The sequence below is a fragment of the Strix aluco genome, chromosome 6 (genome assembly GCF_031877795.1).
Source record: "Strix aluco isolate bStrAlu1 chromosome 6, bStrAlu1.hap1, whole genome shotgun sequence".
In the NCBI taxonomy this organism is placed as follows: Eukaryota; Metazoa; Chordata; class Aves; order Strigiformes; family Strigidae; genus Strix; species Strix aluco.
Window position 1 is genome coordinate 44,433,954 of NC_133936.1, and position 18,595 is coordinate 44,452,548.

The following is an 18,595-nucleotide window of genomic DNA, read 5'->3' on the forward strand; positions in this document are numbered from 1 at the left end:
AATATTTTTGTTTGTTTGTTTTCTATGTAGATGTCCACACTGAAGCAGTACAGGCAGCACTCGCGAAATACAAAGAGAGAAAAATGCCCATGCCTTCCAAAAGACGGTCTGTTCTTGTGCATTCTTCAGTAGAAACGTACACACCTCCAGGTATCTATTGAGTTAACATACATAAATCTTGCCAGGTAAACGTGATAGCAAAATAAAAGAGCAAATGCTTTGTTCTAAGTTGTAAGTATGTTGCAATAAACTCCTTCTATATTCACGTCTGTATTTCCTGATAATCAGGTGTTGGTTGGGTTTGTACTTTGATGTCTTACCTCAAGATTTTTCGTGTCTCATCTAGAGATACTGTAGCTGCTAAAGGTACGCTTGTAAGCAATGATAGAGTTAGCAGTTGCCCTTTATGCATTAAGTATGTTCTCTTACGTAATATCTTGCTTGGAAGAAGATAATCTTGGGAAGCATGACAGAGCTGTAAATACCTTATTTCATGTTGCATAAGATTCTTTTTTTTTTATAGTTGAAGAAAATGCCAGAGCATTAAGTTGCTGCGTTAGCTTGCAGAACACTCATCAGATGGTTTCAAGTGTGAGCCATTTAAAACGTTCAGAAAATCATATGCTATAATTGTTCAGATTGTTTAGGTCAGAATGTTTTCTTTCTTTTTTTTTTTTTAGGGGGAAAAAAAAAGTAATCTTCCTGCTGTCTCACAATGAATTCTCTAGAGGTTAAAAAAAAAATCTCTCTCCAGATAACATGTTATGCTAGCAAGCCAAGTGTTTTGGGGCCAGTGTCTTATATACAACGAAGAGGAATTTCCCTAAACTCTTTAAGTTTTGAATGATGTCCTCTTGTCTTTTCTAATGTGGCCTGGGAGTAGAGGCACACTGACCTCTAGTGCCCTTCTCCATCAATTCTATTTCTTAACCCCCTTCTGTAAAAGAGCAGGTCTGCTGTGCTGCTCTCTTGCTTCCTGGGCTATATCTCTTCTTTCTGTTCTTCCTATTTAAAGGAAATGTCACTTTTGTTTGCTAGTCACACACTTTTGTATATTGTCCTTGTGGGTTCTCTGGTTATTTCATTAGTTAAGAAATAATAAGGTGCTTCTGTAGTCTTATATATGATCTTTCTTCACCCTTATGTTTTTGCCTGCAAGATATGTTAAGGTATCATGCGTTTTGATTAGCTTATTCTTTTATTATATATTTCTCTTATTATTGTATAATCTGAAGCCCATCAGGGCAGCCGTTGCAGCAGGGTGGTTGTCATGCTCTTGAGTTCTCTTGCGTACATGTTGCTTCGGTATGTGAAAGTTGTCATGAACTGCATAAAGTGAAATCCTGGAGAAAATTAATGCATAGTGACCATCTGTATGCTGAGGCTTTGAGAGACAGGCCCTCAGGTTTCTGTTTATAGCTCTTCAAAGCACTATTCCTTCTCACTCTCCACAATAAACTCTGATAGAACAGTCAGCGGTGCACTTCATGCAGCGTCACTCTGTCCTTTTCTCTCATTCCTCTGGTGTGACAAATCACTGCGTGCTTGGAGTGAGGTATATCTCGACAAGAACAGAACATGCCACTGTTCTGCCTAAAATTTGCTCTACAAAAATATCTGGTCTCCAGAAGCTCAGCTGAGAGCGGAGGACAGCTAGGCTTTGCTGTCTCCCTTAGCTTTTCAAACTAGGAGGAATTTCCTTGCAGTTTTTTTGAGAGAACCAAAATACTCTCTTGTGAATACCATCAGGACAGATTTGAAGCAATGTCCCTGTGGTTACTGCTGTGCCCACTCTGCCTGAGGTCAGGGCTCTCCATGCTGCTCTGAAGGAGCAAAATCTTGAAGGGGGTTAAGAGACTCTATTAAAAAAAAAAAAATAAAATTGAGATGCTGTGGGTAAAATGTTAGATTATATGATAAAAGCTGGTCTGCACACCTTCTCAGGAGCACAGAAAGTGGCAGGCGGGGGAGCTCAAATAATACCCTGCCCCAGTTACTCCCAGGCCTGTCCCAGGAGCCTTCAGCCTGTCACAGACCCATCTCCAGAGGAGCACAGGGAAACAACAGGAGGTGGGATCAAGTTAAGGACTCAGAAGAAGGTCACCCTGTCCAGGTCCTTCCTAAGGCTCCTCTCCAGGCATGAAACCCATCAAGACCAGTCAACACTAGAGCACCTTCTGGACTGAGGGGGGATGCTGTGGAGGGGTATAGGACACATTATGAGATGCAGAGCAGAAGTATTTGGGGACTGCATGGGATGTTTAGGTGAGGAACCACAGGTGGGGAAAAGGGTAGATTTAGGTGATTTGTAGAGCAACAAGGGTGGGGAAAATAGTGGAGTAAGGGGATAAAATGTCTCGTCATGTACACTTGCCTGGGAATGCCCTGCACCTGACCCTGCAGTCTGTCCTCTCCTCCTGTTTTAGTCCATTTCTAACACCTCTCCTGGATGAGGGACTCTATATTCTGTGTAGGTGGAGTGGCTGCGTCAGTCAGTCCGTGCAAACAAATGGAGTGGGACTGCAGCCTTGGGCATGTCCATCTAGGTGCCAGCAACTGGGGACACTGGGATCCAGGGGCAGCTACTTGGCAGACCAGGTGCCCGAGCCCAGCTGCTGGAGGGCTGCACATTGTCTCTGTGTGTGCACGTATGACCTCCATCCTCTTCAGCCAGAGAGGGGAGCAGGATGAGGCCATGGAATTTGCCCATGTTTGTGCAAGTGTTTTTCTGTGTTTGTGCTGCTGGAGAGCGTCATCTTCCAACATCCCTGCCCAGGTGGTTAGCAGAGAAGACAAGTATACTCGCACTGGGCTTTGGCAGGATACAGGAGCACCCTAACTGATATATTCTGAAAGAGTGAAGTGTCTCTGGGATCTATCGTGCTGTTTCTAAGAGAAGGTGATTTGTTATGAGTTGCCTTTATCTCTGCAAGAGAAGGGGCCACTGGATGAATTCTGTGTCATGGGAGATCAGGCCATTCAAAAATATTCTGAGGACTTGCTTCAACTATATCAATTCACAAGAATAATTGTATTTTTATGGGCCTGCCTTTATTTGCAAAGTTAGCTCAGCAGGAAAGATCTGAAATTGCAAAGAACCTGAGTAGCGCTGAAGCATCTATTTTTGTTGTCTTAAGCCATTAAACCACTGCCTTAAAATCCATATATTGGCAGAAGTTAATGCAATTAAAACCAGGCTTTCTTAGTAATTGAAATTTTGTTGCAAACAGTCACCAGGAAGGAAGCATTGGATTCTAGTCACAACAGTATATTCAAACCCATCTCCTGACCGGCAGTAATGGAACTGCTTTCATCAGTCATCCTTCCAAAAATTTTAATGTACTTTTGTTTTCATCCCATCGAGTCTCTCATCTTTCCCATACGGATTTCACATGTTCAGAACTTGAGCTGTAGTCTCGATGAAGGTTTGGTCCAAAGGGCGGTGGTTTTTGTGGCTCTCTTGGGTCAGCTCCCAGCCAGGAAGAGCTGCAAGCCAAGTACATAGCATTCTGCTCACAGCACGCTGAGCACCACTAATTAACTCTTGCGACTGCCACGGAGCTAGTTACTGATGGGACATTGACTATTTTTCTGTTGTAATTATGTTTTGACATTAGAATGTTTTTACTACAGAGCCTTCGTTTTTGTACACAGTTAATATTTTACATTTAAAGTGGGTTTTTTCCCTCTCCACTTGTATAAGACTTCTGAAAGCTTAGAAATTTTATAGAGACTTCATTAAACTTCTGTCTGGATAAGGAGATACTCTCAAAAGTATGTATTCTTAGAGAAACCTGGTTTTTCTGTAGTTTCATTTCTTACTCTGAAGTGATAGTAGATAGCAAATGTTTTGGACTTGGTGGGGTTTTTTTGGGGGTTTTTTTTTTTTTTTTTGAAACCTGACTGTTTGTAGCCCTATCTTGTTCCATATTCCTGGAATTGTTTATTTTTGCTTTCTGTCTAAAAGAAAGGCAAGGTTGCAAGCACTAAGGGGCAGGTTTGGCTCCTCTCCAGAAGCAGATGGAGTCAGCAGCCAAAACTACAACCGTGGCAGTAGACCAGAAATATCATACAAGGCACAGCCCCAGGAATGGTGATCCATCTGTATCTTCTCAAAGATCAATTGTTTGTGTATTTTCATTCAAAATTGTCATGTTTGACTAGGGATGTTCAAGTAATGTGAGATCTGCGATTTGAACTTTGAAAATGCCATTGAGTTAAGCGGGCTTATGAAATGACTTCTGATTTTTGTGTTTTTAGAGTGTTTAAGAGCAATTATTCTGAATATTGTTGAAAATGTACATGTTCTTGAAAAGCAGAAAATTAAACACCTGGTAACTGAAATTTGTTGCCAAAGATGAGGAGCAGATTTTTAATGTGGCTTCCACAAAATTTATATAGAATTGTATATAGCTGAACAGTGACATGTTCAGAGGATTAAACAAACAAAAAAAAAAAAAGCCAAAATTAATATTGCAGAATTTCTGAGGTAACCCACCCCACTATCACCCAGGATTTCCATGTCTGCAATGGTCACCCTAACTTTTTCAGAAGCTGCTTTTCAGCTCCTGCTGACTTCTTCATTGGTCTGGCCATTATATGTGACTTAAAACCACTCTTCACAAACTGACTTGATGTGAACTTTATCAGTATATGGGCAACACATTGTTTTAGGAGCTTTCTTTTAATTACCCTGGGAGAGGTGGTGGTGGGGGGGCATATAAAGGATCGAGTTTTTAAAATGCAGCAATCTCTTTAGGAGGGCAGGATTTTATTTCTGTAACAAAACTTCCTGTTTTTCACTCGAAATCAACAAGGATGTATTTTCTTGATCTTTAGAAAGACCTTTTTATTTGTTATTGAGTGGATAATGAATGTGGAAAGATTGAGCGTCAAAGGGAAACTTCTGGAAAGTTGTAAATAATGGAATGGTAATTAAAATAGGAGCCTTTATCAGACTTCTAACAGCAACAAATAAACATCTAGATTGAAAAGATACTTTATTAAGCATTTCTATCTAGTGCTAATTAATACCAGTTTATGTGGTTAAAATACATGCTTTTAAATTCCTTTAAGTTATTCTTAGATTAATGAAATTACTCTTTCATTGCACTTTATAGCACTGGGCTTTTTTTAGTAATCCTCAAAAAATTTGTCAGAAGAATCGAAAAGTGAAGAATTTCCCCCCCAAATAAAAATAAAATACCCAATTAAAAATGTAATGGAATTTATTTAGGCGGGATGAGATCCAATTTACCTGTTCAGCACAGAAATATTATTTCAATGGAATAGTATGCTCGCTGAGCATGGTTAGTGAGTGTACTGGGTACCTTGGGTAGAAGCCTTTTGTGAGTCTTACGTCCTTTCGAATAGAGGAGGTAACTGAAACTTTGCTTCAAATATGTTCTAGCTATAATGTGTAGAAGTTGTTGCATTAACCTAAAAAATGGCAACGAGCAAAATTTGTGCATGTGAATTTACCATTTGCTTAATACATGCATCTCATGTGTAGCACATGAGAACACTGCGTGAAGAACATGGAAAAACTTCATGTTCCCGTCTGTTGGGTCATTCCCACATTACATGCCTGTCATCGTTATTTTAATCACAGACACATCGTCAGCATCAGAAGATGAGGGCTCGTTACGTCGGCAAGGGCGGATCACCTCCACTCCGTTCCAGAGCCATTCCAACGTAGAGCCCTGGCTTAACCGGGTTATTCAGGGCTCCTCCACCTCATCCTCTGCATCTTCCACCTCATCTCATCCAGGAGGGAAACCTGCTGCTGCTTCCAATACTGCTACTGCCACCACTGCTGCCACTGTGCTTGCAGATCTCATGGCACACACCCAGCTAGGTCAGTAAAGAACTGCCTGTGTGGTTGGAATAAAATCAAATTAAAAATCCCAAAGCAGAGCTTAACACAAAAGTCTTCACCAGAAGATATCTGTAAATAGCCTTAAAATGTACAATCCACAGACCAGGTATGTATGATATATATGTATCTAATTTAAACCAGACGAGTTGTTCATGAGATCTGAACATGCATTCTTCTTGGTAAAATGCTTGATTTATCAAGAAACTAAGGTTCAGTTTTACTGGATTCAAAAGCAGAATTTCAAAGGCGGCATATTTTTGGTGCATGCTTTCCAATCTGCAGGTATTTACCATAGAGTAGATAATACTGGGTTGTGGATTTCAAAGGTAACTCCATTGGTAAACACCAAAAAGACTAGAAAAACATCCAGAATCTTTTGGAAAGTTATTAAATCAGAGATACTGACAAAGCTAGATTTCAAGCTCAATTGTGATTTTTTTTTTTCCCTTTAATTGAAGTTTAAGTCATGAATAGTTGTTTATTGTGAAACTAGAGTGAAAATCTGGAAGTACTGGTAAGCCAAAATGTAAATGTGAGTTTTGTCTCAATCTCTGTAATGCTGAAGGTTACTTTTTTTGTCCTAAAAATGCAGAGCACTAGTCTTGTGCTAGATGTGGTAGGGAGGGAGAAAGGCAGTCTCTTCCACCATGGAAATAATTTCTACAATATTGTTGTACACTCTAGTGAAGATTGATAGTGGATCTACGCGTGTGCAACAGGTCCACACTAATGTTAAATGATGGGATAAGACCTAGAGGAGAAGCAATAACTTTGCATTTCAACTGATTTTTTCCCCAAAGTAATTTAGAAAAATGAAATGAAGAATTATGTTTTTACTTCACTTATGGGCTACAGCATGAAGTTCTTGTGCTTCTAGTAATAGGCAGTAGGCATCACATACATTGTTCCTGGACATTTCAGGTTTGGGCAGTTTTAGTGCTCTACTTACCTGATTTTCTCTGTGGCTGTATGCCTGCATACGTTATATGGACCATTTTTTTCTGTTTTGTTGGAACAGGTTAGGAAAAGAGATTGAAATGCTTTAGATTTAAACTGAGTGTACAGACTTCTTGTGTACTTAGAGGTGTCAATTAACATGATAATTTAAGGCACAAATATATTTTACAAATACCCATTCATTTAGCTGGTCTAGCTGTTGCCTTCAAATTTTCTTGAAAGCCCAATCATGTATCCTTTAGACTTCTCTGTTTAGATGATACAGACAGTTCCCAGTTCTCTCAGGCATGAGGCAGCCATTCATGGGAGGGTTGGTTCTCTGTTTTTGCTGGTTTGCCCTCCAAGTTCTTTCTGCCTTATACTAAGTTTGGGGTATCAGCCATAGTTTATAGTAGCTATTGGCTTCAAAACGTAACCAATGCTTGTCGTTTGTGACTGGGAGTTTTACCTCTTCAGATTCCTAAAGCACGTTATGAAACAGGGAAAGGGGTATGAACAAGCTCGAGCTTCCATGAAGGAGCATCCTCTGGATCTTCTGTGTGGCTTAGGTGCTGAAAGAAACAGGGATTGACTAATTTGGCTGGGATTAACATCCCAGTTTTCACAGTGCAGGCAGTTTTCTGCACGTGGAGCTGGGATGGAAAGAGGTGGTAGCTGTTCTGAAAGGCTCTTCAGATGTCAGAGTCTGGGAAGAGTTACCTGTGTCTTTCCTACTTGCTTTGCTCCCTCCTCTGTTTTGTATGGGGACCTCTTTATTGGGGAAGCAAAGTATGGAGAGGAATTCTGATATCTAAGCTTTTACAGGGCAAAACATTTTTCCCCCAGCCTGCTTAGTGTTGTTGCCTTAGAAAGCTCCTGCGTGCTGAAATGTTGGGTTTTGGTTTGTGTCTTGCAAACTTACGGGCTGCATTTGGCTTTGTTTATTTTTCTGCACTTCATCAGTACTTCATCCATAAACACAGTTAGAAAGATTTGCCTCTTCAGTTAACTGTTGTGGCTTTATTTCTAGTGAAATTTGTCCTGTTTGTACAAAATGTACCCATCTTATTGCCTTTAAAGAAATCTAAATTTTTATCTTCCCATTCCCAAGCTTGCTTATAATGAGAAATTTGCAATTTTTTTTTTTACTTAGTGGATTTAAGAAAGATAGAATATGTCTGTACCTTGCTTTGAGGGCATACTGGATTTCACATTATGAATTTATAAGAATCATGTTTAACTCTTTAAAATTAACAAATAAACTTGGAGGGTTAGCCATAGTTGTAAGTGTGATTGAAATTCTTAATATAGCTGTAAAAGCTTGCAAGCATCCCATTATGTCTAATATCTCAGGCCGTATAAATACATATCAAATTTCACAACTAGCTTCTTAAGACCTATCCATCAGGGCTATTTAATCTTCAAAACTGTATGCAAAATCAAGGCCTTATTAGCAGTTCAAAGTCTAACATTTAAACAGCTAAATGTTGGACTGCATGCAGTGGAATGGTTTGAAATTTCATTAATGGGAAATAAATATGCAATCATAGTATCTATCAGGAAGAAATCTCGGGGATTGTTAAGAGCTGATCTACTAAAAATATTCAGAAAGATAAAATTTCTAATGCCTTTGAGAAAAAATTAAATGTCCTTTTGTCTAAGAATAATCTTCCTCATTTCTGAAATGCTTGCTGTATTCCATCGCTTGGTAACATTCATGCATGTCCAATAACAATTCAGTTGTGACATTTCTCATTTTTGTCTATAGTCTTCCTTGCTCACAGGAATATGAAAACTTAGTTCTTAGATTGCAAACTTTTTTGATTATCGATTAGTATTAGTATACTTTCAAAAAGGACTCCTTTCATTTGTCCTAAAAGAGTTTATTTTCTCAGTTAATGCGCTGACTTCAGCAATATAAAAGGCATCTTACATATTTTAAATATTATGCCTTACTAAAATATTCTGTATTTTGACTATGTACTGAATAGCTATTCAAAATTTTGATATGTCGGAGAATTTAAATTTAGCAGATTGTTCCCTTGCAGCTCATCTTCTCCAGCTTGTGTTTTTACTGATGAGATCATGCTAAATTCCCAAGCAATAGACTGCAGTGGAAGTGCAAGTTTACAGTATTTAGTAAAGTCAGATAGAGACATGCATTATTTTTAAGCTGTTTGTCTTTCACCTGTAAAAGCAAGGACACCATCTGCATGTTGGTTTGGGGTCTTTTTTTTCTTTTAGTGTAATAAATAAGGCTAGCAGTGTGTCTAGGTTTTTCTCAAGGTCACCATCTCAACTGTGGAGAATTTCCCAACTTAGCTCTTGTTGAGAGTGGCTGGAAAAACAGATTATCATGGTATTTGACCCACTGTTTATTGAAAGACTTAAAAGTACAGTTCCTTTTCTTAAGGGGAAGCAGGGTTATAAGAGTAGATGTTTTGAACTGCTGTGGCTCTGTAAGGAGTTTTACAGGAGTTGTTAGAGTGAAGAGTGTTAGGAACAGTTTCAAAGAGTTTATTGAAGAGAAAATGCAAGAATGAAGTAGTGGCTTGTGGATCCTATTTTATGTTCTGGCTGGGTTGGTGTGCTCTTTTTTGTTTTATTGTTCCAATACAATTTAATAAAGCTGCTTTTAAATGTCCGTTTTGGTTGAGTGGGTTCCTAGAGACCAAAAAAAATGATACCCAGCCATCTCTAGGTCTAACCCGACTTCCTGCTAGGTAGGGAGTTTTCTAAAGTGTTGGAGTCTTCACGCTGAGAATTCCTCCTTAGATACTACTTTCTCTATTTTCTATATATTCTGTATAATTTTATATAGAAAATAAATAATATATTTATTTAATCTGTTCTATATCATTTTCTATATCGTATCCCATACATTCTTTCTTGGGCCACTGCTCTTTTGTATTTAACTGTCTTCTAATCAGTAACAGAAAGGTGCTTCAGTCTAAAACCAATTAACTTTTTTCCTGAAATCACAAGTCTGTGAAGACTTCTTTTTTTTAACTACTCACCACTTCTTTTTTTCTGCTTTACAACAGTATCTCTAGATGATACAGACTAATTTAATGGATTCTCATGGGCATATATTAATAAAATAGATGCCTAAATATTAATGAAATGCCTAAATAATTAATGAAGCTAATGTGATTTTTATCTGAGCATAAATCCTGAAAATTGAACTTATTCTTTCTACATGCATAGAAAGAATTTTGCCTTCTCAAGGCAAAATTGGGAGGGAGTCAGTTCTCTGCTGCATGTAAGATGAAACACCTGTGGACAGCAGAGTTGTTCATAAGGTCCCCTGCCATTTCCCTGCTATGGAGGGACATTGATTTGTGTCAGCTTGGCTCCCAGATGCTTGTAAGAGATGAGAATGCTGTAGATTAGCACCTCCATATATAGCTATTTTTTGTGCTTGTTTTCAGCTGGGAATGATTGTTAATGGGTTTTTTGTTTCTTTACTGAGCACCCTGTGAAGTAGTTACACAGATCAGCTTAGTTGTCACCTTTTCTTATTATTGGTTCTAACTCAGGCAGTTGTCAGACATCCTTCTTCTATCTTACCCACATGAAAGGAATTTGTAGTCCTTGCTTAGTACCCAGCAAGACAGGTCTCTGCAATACAAAAAGTGGCCTTGCAGTAATGACCATTGGGAATGGATTTAATTTTTTCTTCTGGTGATCCCTCTAAAGCCACTTAAGAGCTGTACTGGTGGCTTGTATGGCAGCTCTGGACATCTGTGAACAGAGCTGTGATAACTTGTTGTCTTAGTGCTAATCGCTTCCTCAAAATGGGTGAAGTGATATATGTGTTTCACATCACCGCCTAGGTCGCCCTATGCTTTTAAGTTCTTTCTGCAGGATTTGTGGCACGCTGAGGTCCTTCGAGGGGTATCGCTGCGGAGCTGCGTGACCTCAAGCTGTTCCTCCAGCACAGTGCAGCACCATGTTCTTAAGCTCCTTCTTGTTGCACTTCTATTTTTATTTCAGGCTTCAAATTCTTGTTTTTTCTTGTTTGAACGCTTCTCCCCAGTACTGCCATCTCCTAACCTCTGTTTCCATTCAAAGCTGTTCCATAATCTAGGTCACAGTTTTGGAGTGACAATATTCCCTAAGCATAGTTCTGCAGCACGGAAACGTGGTGCAGATCCAAGCAAAGCAGGCTTTTGCTTCCAGGTTGTTGCGAGGTGGTTCTCAAACCCCTGTGAGTATGTGAGGATTTGAGAAATGGCCCCGCTTTTCCTTTGTAAATATACATTATAAAAAATTTAATTGCTTGTAGTGCACACCATTAAAATGAAACAATGCCTCGTGCCTCAGAAAACCCTGAACTAAATTTATCTGTTGTGAGTAGTGTGTGTGTATAATGTTGATGTCTACACCACAGGTTTTTTTGAGGGTTACAGGCATTCCAGCTGTTTGCATTGATAGATGCCCCAGTGAAGACTATACTGTGTCTGTACCACAACATGAACAGGAAGCTTTTACCTCAGTGTCCTTGCAAGACTGTTAAAAATAGGTGGTAAGAAAAGCTGCTAAAGGGAAACCATGACTGGTCTTAGAAGCTGCAGGTGACAGTTTAAATCAGCTGTTACCCTCCTCTGAGGCAGTCTGTCATCTCTTCGTGTTCATCCTCAAGGTGTGTTCAGGCCTAAGTGTGTTATCTTTCCCACCTGAAATCTTAATCTGTGTTTCTCAGCAAAAGGCTTCCCCTTACAGCCTGCAGAATGGAGAGAAGTGCTTCATGTTATCCTGGGGCAAAAATTACATTCTTTTAGACCTTACGCTTTTGTCCCTTTCTCTTCCTATGGGACTTAGACTAGTCATTCCAGTTCTGTGGTGAGACTTTGGGTGCCTGTATTTCTTCTGAGAGATGTGAGACAGGCTTTCTTTGTAGACTTGTGCTGTTTGCTCATAATTAATCTCCTCACTTTCGCCGTGGAGTGAGCCCTTGCTCACTTTATTGGCCAGAATTTGTTTGGATCCCTCTGAAAGTTGGAATAGCTCCTCTCCACCCTGGAGAGACAAAGCGCTTCCTTTCAGGATTCCCCCTGTATCTAGAAGATTTTGGTTACAGTTTGATTAGAGAAAATGGACTTTTGTTAAAAGAACACGAGAGAACTGCAAGAATTCTGTAATAAGCGACTTTGGCTATATTTATTCTTAAATGACTGATGAGCTCCCCTGTCTGTATTCTGTCTCTACAGATAACCACTCTGCACCTCCAGATGTAACCACTGGCCTGGTGGAACATTTACATCATGAGCGTCCACAGGTAGCATCAGTACGAGGAGTTCCCAGAGGCTACAACAGCAGCATTCTGGAAACTGCAGATGGTGATTGTATTCTAAACCTCCTCCCTTCAATCCCTGTCCCTTTTTCTGAATAAGCAAAGGCGTAACAGAGCTTGACACCCATCATGTGCTATGTGCCTGCCCCCTCCAAAGCTTTACAGTAGTGTGGTGTATTTGTCAGTCTGCCACAGGTGAGGAAAGTGTACTGAATTTCCCGTGTTCTGCTGGTGGGAGCCATGTCCCCATTTCTGTATATTTTTGTAGTAAAAGGCAATGTAAGCCCTTTAGTCTCACATTTTAATTTTATGTTGCCTCAGAGCTTTAAGTTTCAATAAAAATAAACAAACATACACATTTATGTTTAATTTAAAATAAATATATCACATATACAAATGAAAATCAGCATTTGACATGGTTTTGTATTGTGATTATTTTTTGCTAGCCCTGTAAAATATTGAAAGAATCACTTTTTCCAAGCATTCTCACAGTTTTCAGTACTGAATTAACGTTAAGATGTAGCAAATACCTAGACTCATGAAGGAAAGGTTTGTTTTGGAATCTCATGAAGGAGTCAGCAGTTTGAAAAGCTAAATGAAAGTGTGAGAAGGTACATGCATCAGCCAGGTAGCTAGGGAGCAGGATTGTTTTAAAACAAATCCAGGGTTGAAACTTCTACTGATCAAAGCTGTTTTGGTGTTTTGTTTTTTTTTTTCAAACAAGCTGCTGATCTTGAATGACTCCTCCATCTGAAAGCTGCACTGAGCTTAGCGTGATGTTGTTAGCAGTGTGGCAGCATGTGTTTTAGTGTTTTAGTGGTGTTTTTTTTTTTTTTTTAATATATGGTAAGTAATAAATCTTTTCTGTTTGGCAGGTGTCCCAGTGAATAGCAGAGTGTCCTCTAAAATCCAGCAGCTTCTGAATACCTTGAAAAGACCAAAGCGCCCACCTTTGAAAGAGTTTTTTGTTGATGATTTTGAAGAACTGCTAGAAGGTTAATTTTCTTTCATATACATTTTTCACTCTTTGTGTAAGCCGTTCAGGAAAGAACTGATACTTCTTAGCAGGCATTGTTTTCTTTTTCTCTTCCCAGTAGAAAACAAATCATAGTAGAGTTGTTAGATTGGAGAGGAAAGGTCTTGTGCTGTCGCAAGTGTAACATAATCTTGAACTCAACCCTCCTACTCGGTGTACTTGTTCTCCTCTCCTCCCTCGCTTTGGAAACTCTTCCGATTCAGCCCAATTTGGACCAGTGTGATGAGCTAGTAAATACTAAAGACAGTGATTTACAGATACTTGGAGAATTCTATTCACATCTTTGTCAAGAAATTCATTCGTCCAGAAATGATCATGTTTGGTGGCAGTCCCACCATCACTTTTTGCCTCAAGAGATTTTAAACTGTGCTGTGTGATAATCATCAAATTTACAGAGGGTGCTCTTTGGAGGAAGTTAGGGCATAGCCTAAGCATAACTGATGGTGCAGTGGACCTCTGGAAGCCTCTGAGCAACCTCCTGTTCAAAGCAGGTCTGACTAGATGAGGCTGCTCAGGGCCATGTCCAGTTCAAACGTGGGCATTCCACGGCTTCTCTGGCTGCTCGCGTTCAGCTGCTTGTTTACAGGCACCCCCACATCCTGCTCCACAAAGCTGCTTTGCAGCTGCTCAGTGCCCAAATATAGTTAGATGAAAAAAGTTACTTACTAGTAACTGGGATTTATTATGATAATATTGTTGGCATGCATGTTAATACCCTTTTCCTGAAATCCAGAAACTTTCATTATTTTAGAGGTTCAGAGGAATTAAATGCATTGAGGGCACTGTGCAATCAGTGTCTTGTCTGTGCACTACATGAAAGGATAGTGCTTGTACATGCTCTGCAGATGCTGCTCAGCTAAAAACCACTGTTTTCTTCTCTGTATGCATGTGTCTGGCTGGAAGGAAAAGCATCTCTACCAAATGTAGAAGTTGCTTAGCAATATGTAGCTGCCTATAAAACCAGCTGCATCAGCTAATTTTGGAGAATTACTTTTGTTCTGTTCTCTTAGTCTTAAAGATTAAATGGAAGTGTTGTTCTCGATGGGACATTTTTTGAGCAGCTGCTACTAGACTCCCTGTACTGTTTGATACTTGAAGATATTAAGTGATTGCGATTCTAGTCTTCCACTTGAAGACTTTTCAGACAGACTTTTGTTGAGGTGCATATATGTCATTGTGGAGAGTGGAGAGCATCGCTTTGAACTGTTAATTTTAGTTATTGCCTAGATTGAGTGTTAACTAATTCCAACTATGAGTTTATTTTGTTAACTAAGATCGAGATACTTCACCCTGAGCAGCTCGGAGCAGGATTTTAACAGCAGGCTACTCAGAGAGCAGATGGCGTACAAACCCTGCAATGTTCCACAGCTGAGAGACATGATCCAGAAATCAAACAAAATACTCTGTGAGAAGTACAGTTTTAGTTGTAGATAATCCATACAAGGAGCATTTGTTTTCTTTTTTAATACATTGTTACCAGAGCATAGTGTTCTTCATCACCTGCTGAGAATTTGTTGCAGCAAAAATAAATGTCCAGTTGTCACTGAAGCCATTCTCTTTGAGAACACTTATTAGCTTGGTGTAGGCTTTCATTTAAATAAATGTGCAGAACAAACAGACAAGATCGTCTTTCCAAAGTAGAGAAAAAGTGAACTAGAGATTCAAATTGTGTTCCTGTGGCCAGGTCCTTTGAATAACGTGGAATCAGAACGCTAAAGTGATGGTAGTTATTTTTTGTGAAGCCAAGAGATGATTAGCATAGCATCATCGTAACGCAGAGGAGAAGTAAGGATAGCTGTGAGAATGGTGTGTAGGGTGGTCTGTTAACTGTAACTTGCACATTTCATAAGGATTGACATTTGTCATTTTACTGTGCTCTGGTTTTAGTGCAACGGCCTGACCCAAATCAACCAAAGCCTGAAGGAAATCAAATGAATGTACTTAAAGGTGAACCCTTAGGGGTGGTAACCAACTGGCCGCCCTCTCTGCTGGCTGCCCTGCAGCGCTGGGGAACTACCCAGCCAAAAGCCCCCTGTCTGACTGCCTTGGATACGACTGGAAAAGCTATTTATACGCTTACCTACGGTAGGGATTGGTGATAACTGAGGAAGAATTAGGCGTTCCTTGTGGAACGAACAATTTGCTTTACTTAATAGGGACTGACCGTGCTCATGACAGATACTTTGAGATTGCTGTTCAGATGCAAATTATGAATTTGTTGTATATGAAAAACATTTTAAAGAAAGTTAACGAAGGGAAAATATGTATGGTATTGATTCTTTACAAGTGGCTCTTTTTAAATTTCAAACAGTTGGGGTTTTTTTCTTAAAAAAAGGCTAAAAATAGCCTGGTGTAAAATAGGAGGAAGAAATGAATGACTGACAATTCAGTCTTCAGATTTCCAGATATTAAATTTTAGCATGCTTTTGCATATCCGTATAGAGAAGATTTGTACTTCAGGAGCATATTAAAGATGTTAGTGTGGGAAATGAAACTTGCCTTTACCAATGAACGAGAAGTCTTATAGTAATTGCATTTTTTTGGAAGATAATTTTGTCCCTCAGGACAGCTAACTGCAGCATTTCATGGTAAAGTACATTAAAATGTTAAAACCTCGTGTTTGCATTCTTAGAGATGAAGTATGCTTACAGGAAATGTAACTGGGCAGCTGCATTAGTTTCATTACTTTGCAGTGGAGCCTTGAGAGTTGTTCAGTTCTACGTGTTTAGTCCTACGTTTAAAAAAAAGAAAGGAAAAGACAAACTATAAAGAAGCCAAACTCCAAATTGTACTTGGGCTCTCTGCTAACTGCACTGAAAGGCCACTGAACTATTTGATGTGCTTGAGCCCTGTGTAACTTTTTTTTATATAATGGGAAATTACACAGGAAAAAAAACCTGTTGAAATGAAGAAGTTTGAGACGCACAAACACAAGATAACTGATAGTGGCTACATGGTGTGAAGGGATTGACTGTGGATGTCGGTCCGTGATAAAGACCCTGTTCTAGAAGGCTGAATTCAGATACGTGCTGTTTGCCACAGCATGCTTCTTGGGGGGGTTCTTGCTTTGATTTGCCATTTACAGTGGATGGGTTTTGCTGTTGCTCAATTTTTAATAAACAGGTTTTTTAGCAAAGCTCTTCTTTGTTTTGGAGGCTACAAATTAAATTTGTTTTTTATATTGTGTCAAATAGTTAGATTGTTGTCTTTGTATTTAATAGTTTGAAATAATTTTTTGTTTTGAATTATTTAGAGCAGTGTAGATCACTACAGAGCAATGAACTGGCATTTCACAGAGCCAGATATTGTGGCATTCATTCCTACCCTTTGTTTCTTCAGTTAATTTTTTGTCCTGTTCAGGACTCTTTATCCCAAGCAGTTTGCTGTCTCTGAGAGCCCTTAGGAAGGAGTCCTGTTAAGTGCCTTTTGGAAATGTGATTAGGTTGTGTTGGCCAGGCTGCATGTCTGCACACACAGACACGCACTGGAACACTGGAAGAACTCGGTAGGTTTGTGAGGTGGGATTGCATTCACAATGGCAATGTTCCCTTTGCCCCAACAGGCTCATGTGCCTGTTGACCCAGTTTTAATACTATTGACTTGCCTAATGCATATAGAAAGCACTGAGATTTTCCAATTGCATGTTAAAATTTTAGTCACTATTTTTTAATATCTGTACTACCTTTTTTTCTTTAGGCAAGCTGTGGAGTCGAAGCTTGAAGTTAGCATATACCCTGCTAAACAAGCTAACCACTAAGAATGAACCACTGCTGAAGCCTGGAGACCGGGTAGGCTTCTGTTTGAAATGGGCTCTGTGGGTAAAATAGACAGTGAGGAACAACTTTAGCTAAAGAAAGCCTTGTCATCTTGTGACTTGTAATACTGTATTATCACAACATTGAGTATTTCTGTTCATAGTTTAAGTATGAACTTGAACGTCGTTGTGAAGATTTTTTCCATAAAATAAAAAGCAGACGTCCCTCTGCCAAATGACAAAAACCCCATTTCTCGTTATTTTAATGTATTTTTGTAGGTAGCTCTCGTATTTCCTAATAGTGATCCAGTTATGTTTATGGTGGCGTTTTATGGATGTCTCCTGGCGGAAGTTATTCCTGTCCCAATAGAAGTTCCACTAACAAGAAAGGTAGGCAAATGCGTTACAACATTTTTATGGCTTTGTAAATAAATGAAGTGGGGGGTGTCTGAATCCTATAGTCCTTATATGGGACCCCTCAAAGCCTGCCCTTCTGAAAGCAGTTCAATATTTAGTTAGGGAAAGGGGGAAGTAGTATGAAGCTATTAAGTTAACTATTTTAGGATACATAACTGTAAAAATTATTTTAATTCTTTTTTTTTTTTTAAAGATGTGTGAAAATATTTCTTAAAATACAACACAGAAATGCAATGACAGCTCAGGCAGGTGGAGACACCATAGTTATTGAAAATATCACACATCACCACACACAGTAAGATTATGAGGGAAGGTGTGAAATCGGGAGCTGAAAAGTTACAGGCTCTGCTCTTCAGTGCCTCAGGACTCAGGCGCAGCATCAGATCAGCTCTCTGTTTTACCAGAACTTGCGAACACCCCTGTTGAGTTGGGGAGGGATGCACAACCATTGCTTGCCAGATCTACTGCCAAACCCAACTTAGTTGGCACTAAAGAAAACTAAGCCTTTTGAGCGCAGACTTCAGTCTTTTGTCGTCCATAAAACCTTTTATAGGCTAGAATTTTGGTTTTTTCCTGTGATATAAATTTGCTTAATATTTTCTAAACACGGAAAAGCTACAGTAAACTGTACAAAAGCTTCATTATTTGTAAATTTTCTATAATATGGCTTCTCTGTAGGATGCTGGCAGCCAGCAGATTGGATTTCTTTTGGGCAGCTGTGGAGTAACACTAGCTTTAACCACTGATGCCTGTCAAAAAGGCCTTCCTAAAGCTCAGACTGGTGAGGTGGTTACATTCAAAGGTATGTTTTTAAGGTACTCAGATGTTTTTATAGGATAAAGAGTGGGTATATCCATTGTTGCTATTAAACTTAAATCTTTGAGTTTGCTTGCCTGCCTCTAGCTTGCCTATAAAGAACCACTGCCATATAAAGAAGAAGTGCCTTCACTGTCAAGACAGTACTTAGTGCTGCTTCTGCTTGTCAGGGGGGTGATTCTACAGCTTTTGCTTGTCTCCTGTTCTTATCCCTGAATGCCAGGGAAATAATCAGGGGAAAAAAACTGTAATGACAGTAGCTTTTCTTTTTCTTTGAAGGCTGGCCTCGTCTCATTTGGTTTGTGATTGATGGGAAGCATCTGGCAAAACCAACTAAGGACTGGCATCCGCAAGTACGGGATGCCAGTGCTGAGATTGCATATATTGAGGTGATCCAGTATAATATGCCTAACTTACGGTTACTCTGTTGTAGTTCGTGTCACAGCATGTTTTCTTCCTTTA

General features: G+C 39.4%; 1 protein-coding gene across 9 annotated transcripts in view; it reads left to right on the plus strand.

The window, feature by feature from the left end:
- DIP2A (disco interacting protein 2 homolog A) overlaps positions 1-18,595 on the plus strand; it is a 133,595-nt gene that overhangs the window by 68,558 nt on the left and 46,442 nt on the right. For 8 of the 9 annotated variants that reach the window (XR_012623881.1, XR_012623880.1, XM_074829953.1 and 5 more), the window contains exons 4-12: positions 31-150; positions 5,612-5,857; positions 12,028-12,156; positions 12,986-13,105; positions 15,034-15,231; positions 16,843-16,934; positions 17,180-17,290; positions 17,996-18,119; positions 18,413-18,522. Coding sequence is in view for 7 of the 9 variants with exons in the window: in XM_074829953.1 (XP_074686054.1) it covers positions 31-150; positions 5,612-5,857; positions 12,028-12,156; positions 12,986-13,105; positions 15,034-15,231; positions 16,843-16,934; positions 17,180-17,290; positions 17,996-18,119; positions 18,413-18,522 (1,250 nt within the window). In the remaining 2 variants the exon portion in view is untranslated. The remainder of the gene's footprint in view (positions 1-30; positions 151-5,611; positions 5,858-12,027; positions 12,157-12,985; positions 13,106-15,033; positions 15,232-16,842; positions 16,935-17,179; positions 17,291-17,995; positions 18,120-18,412; positions 18,523-18,595) is intronic. The other variant, XM_074829956.1, reaches the window with a different exon arrangement.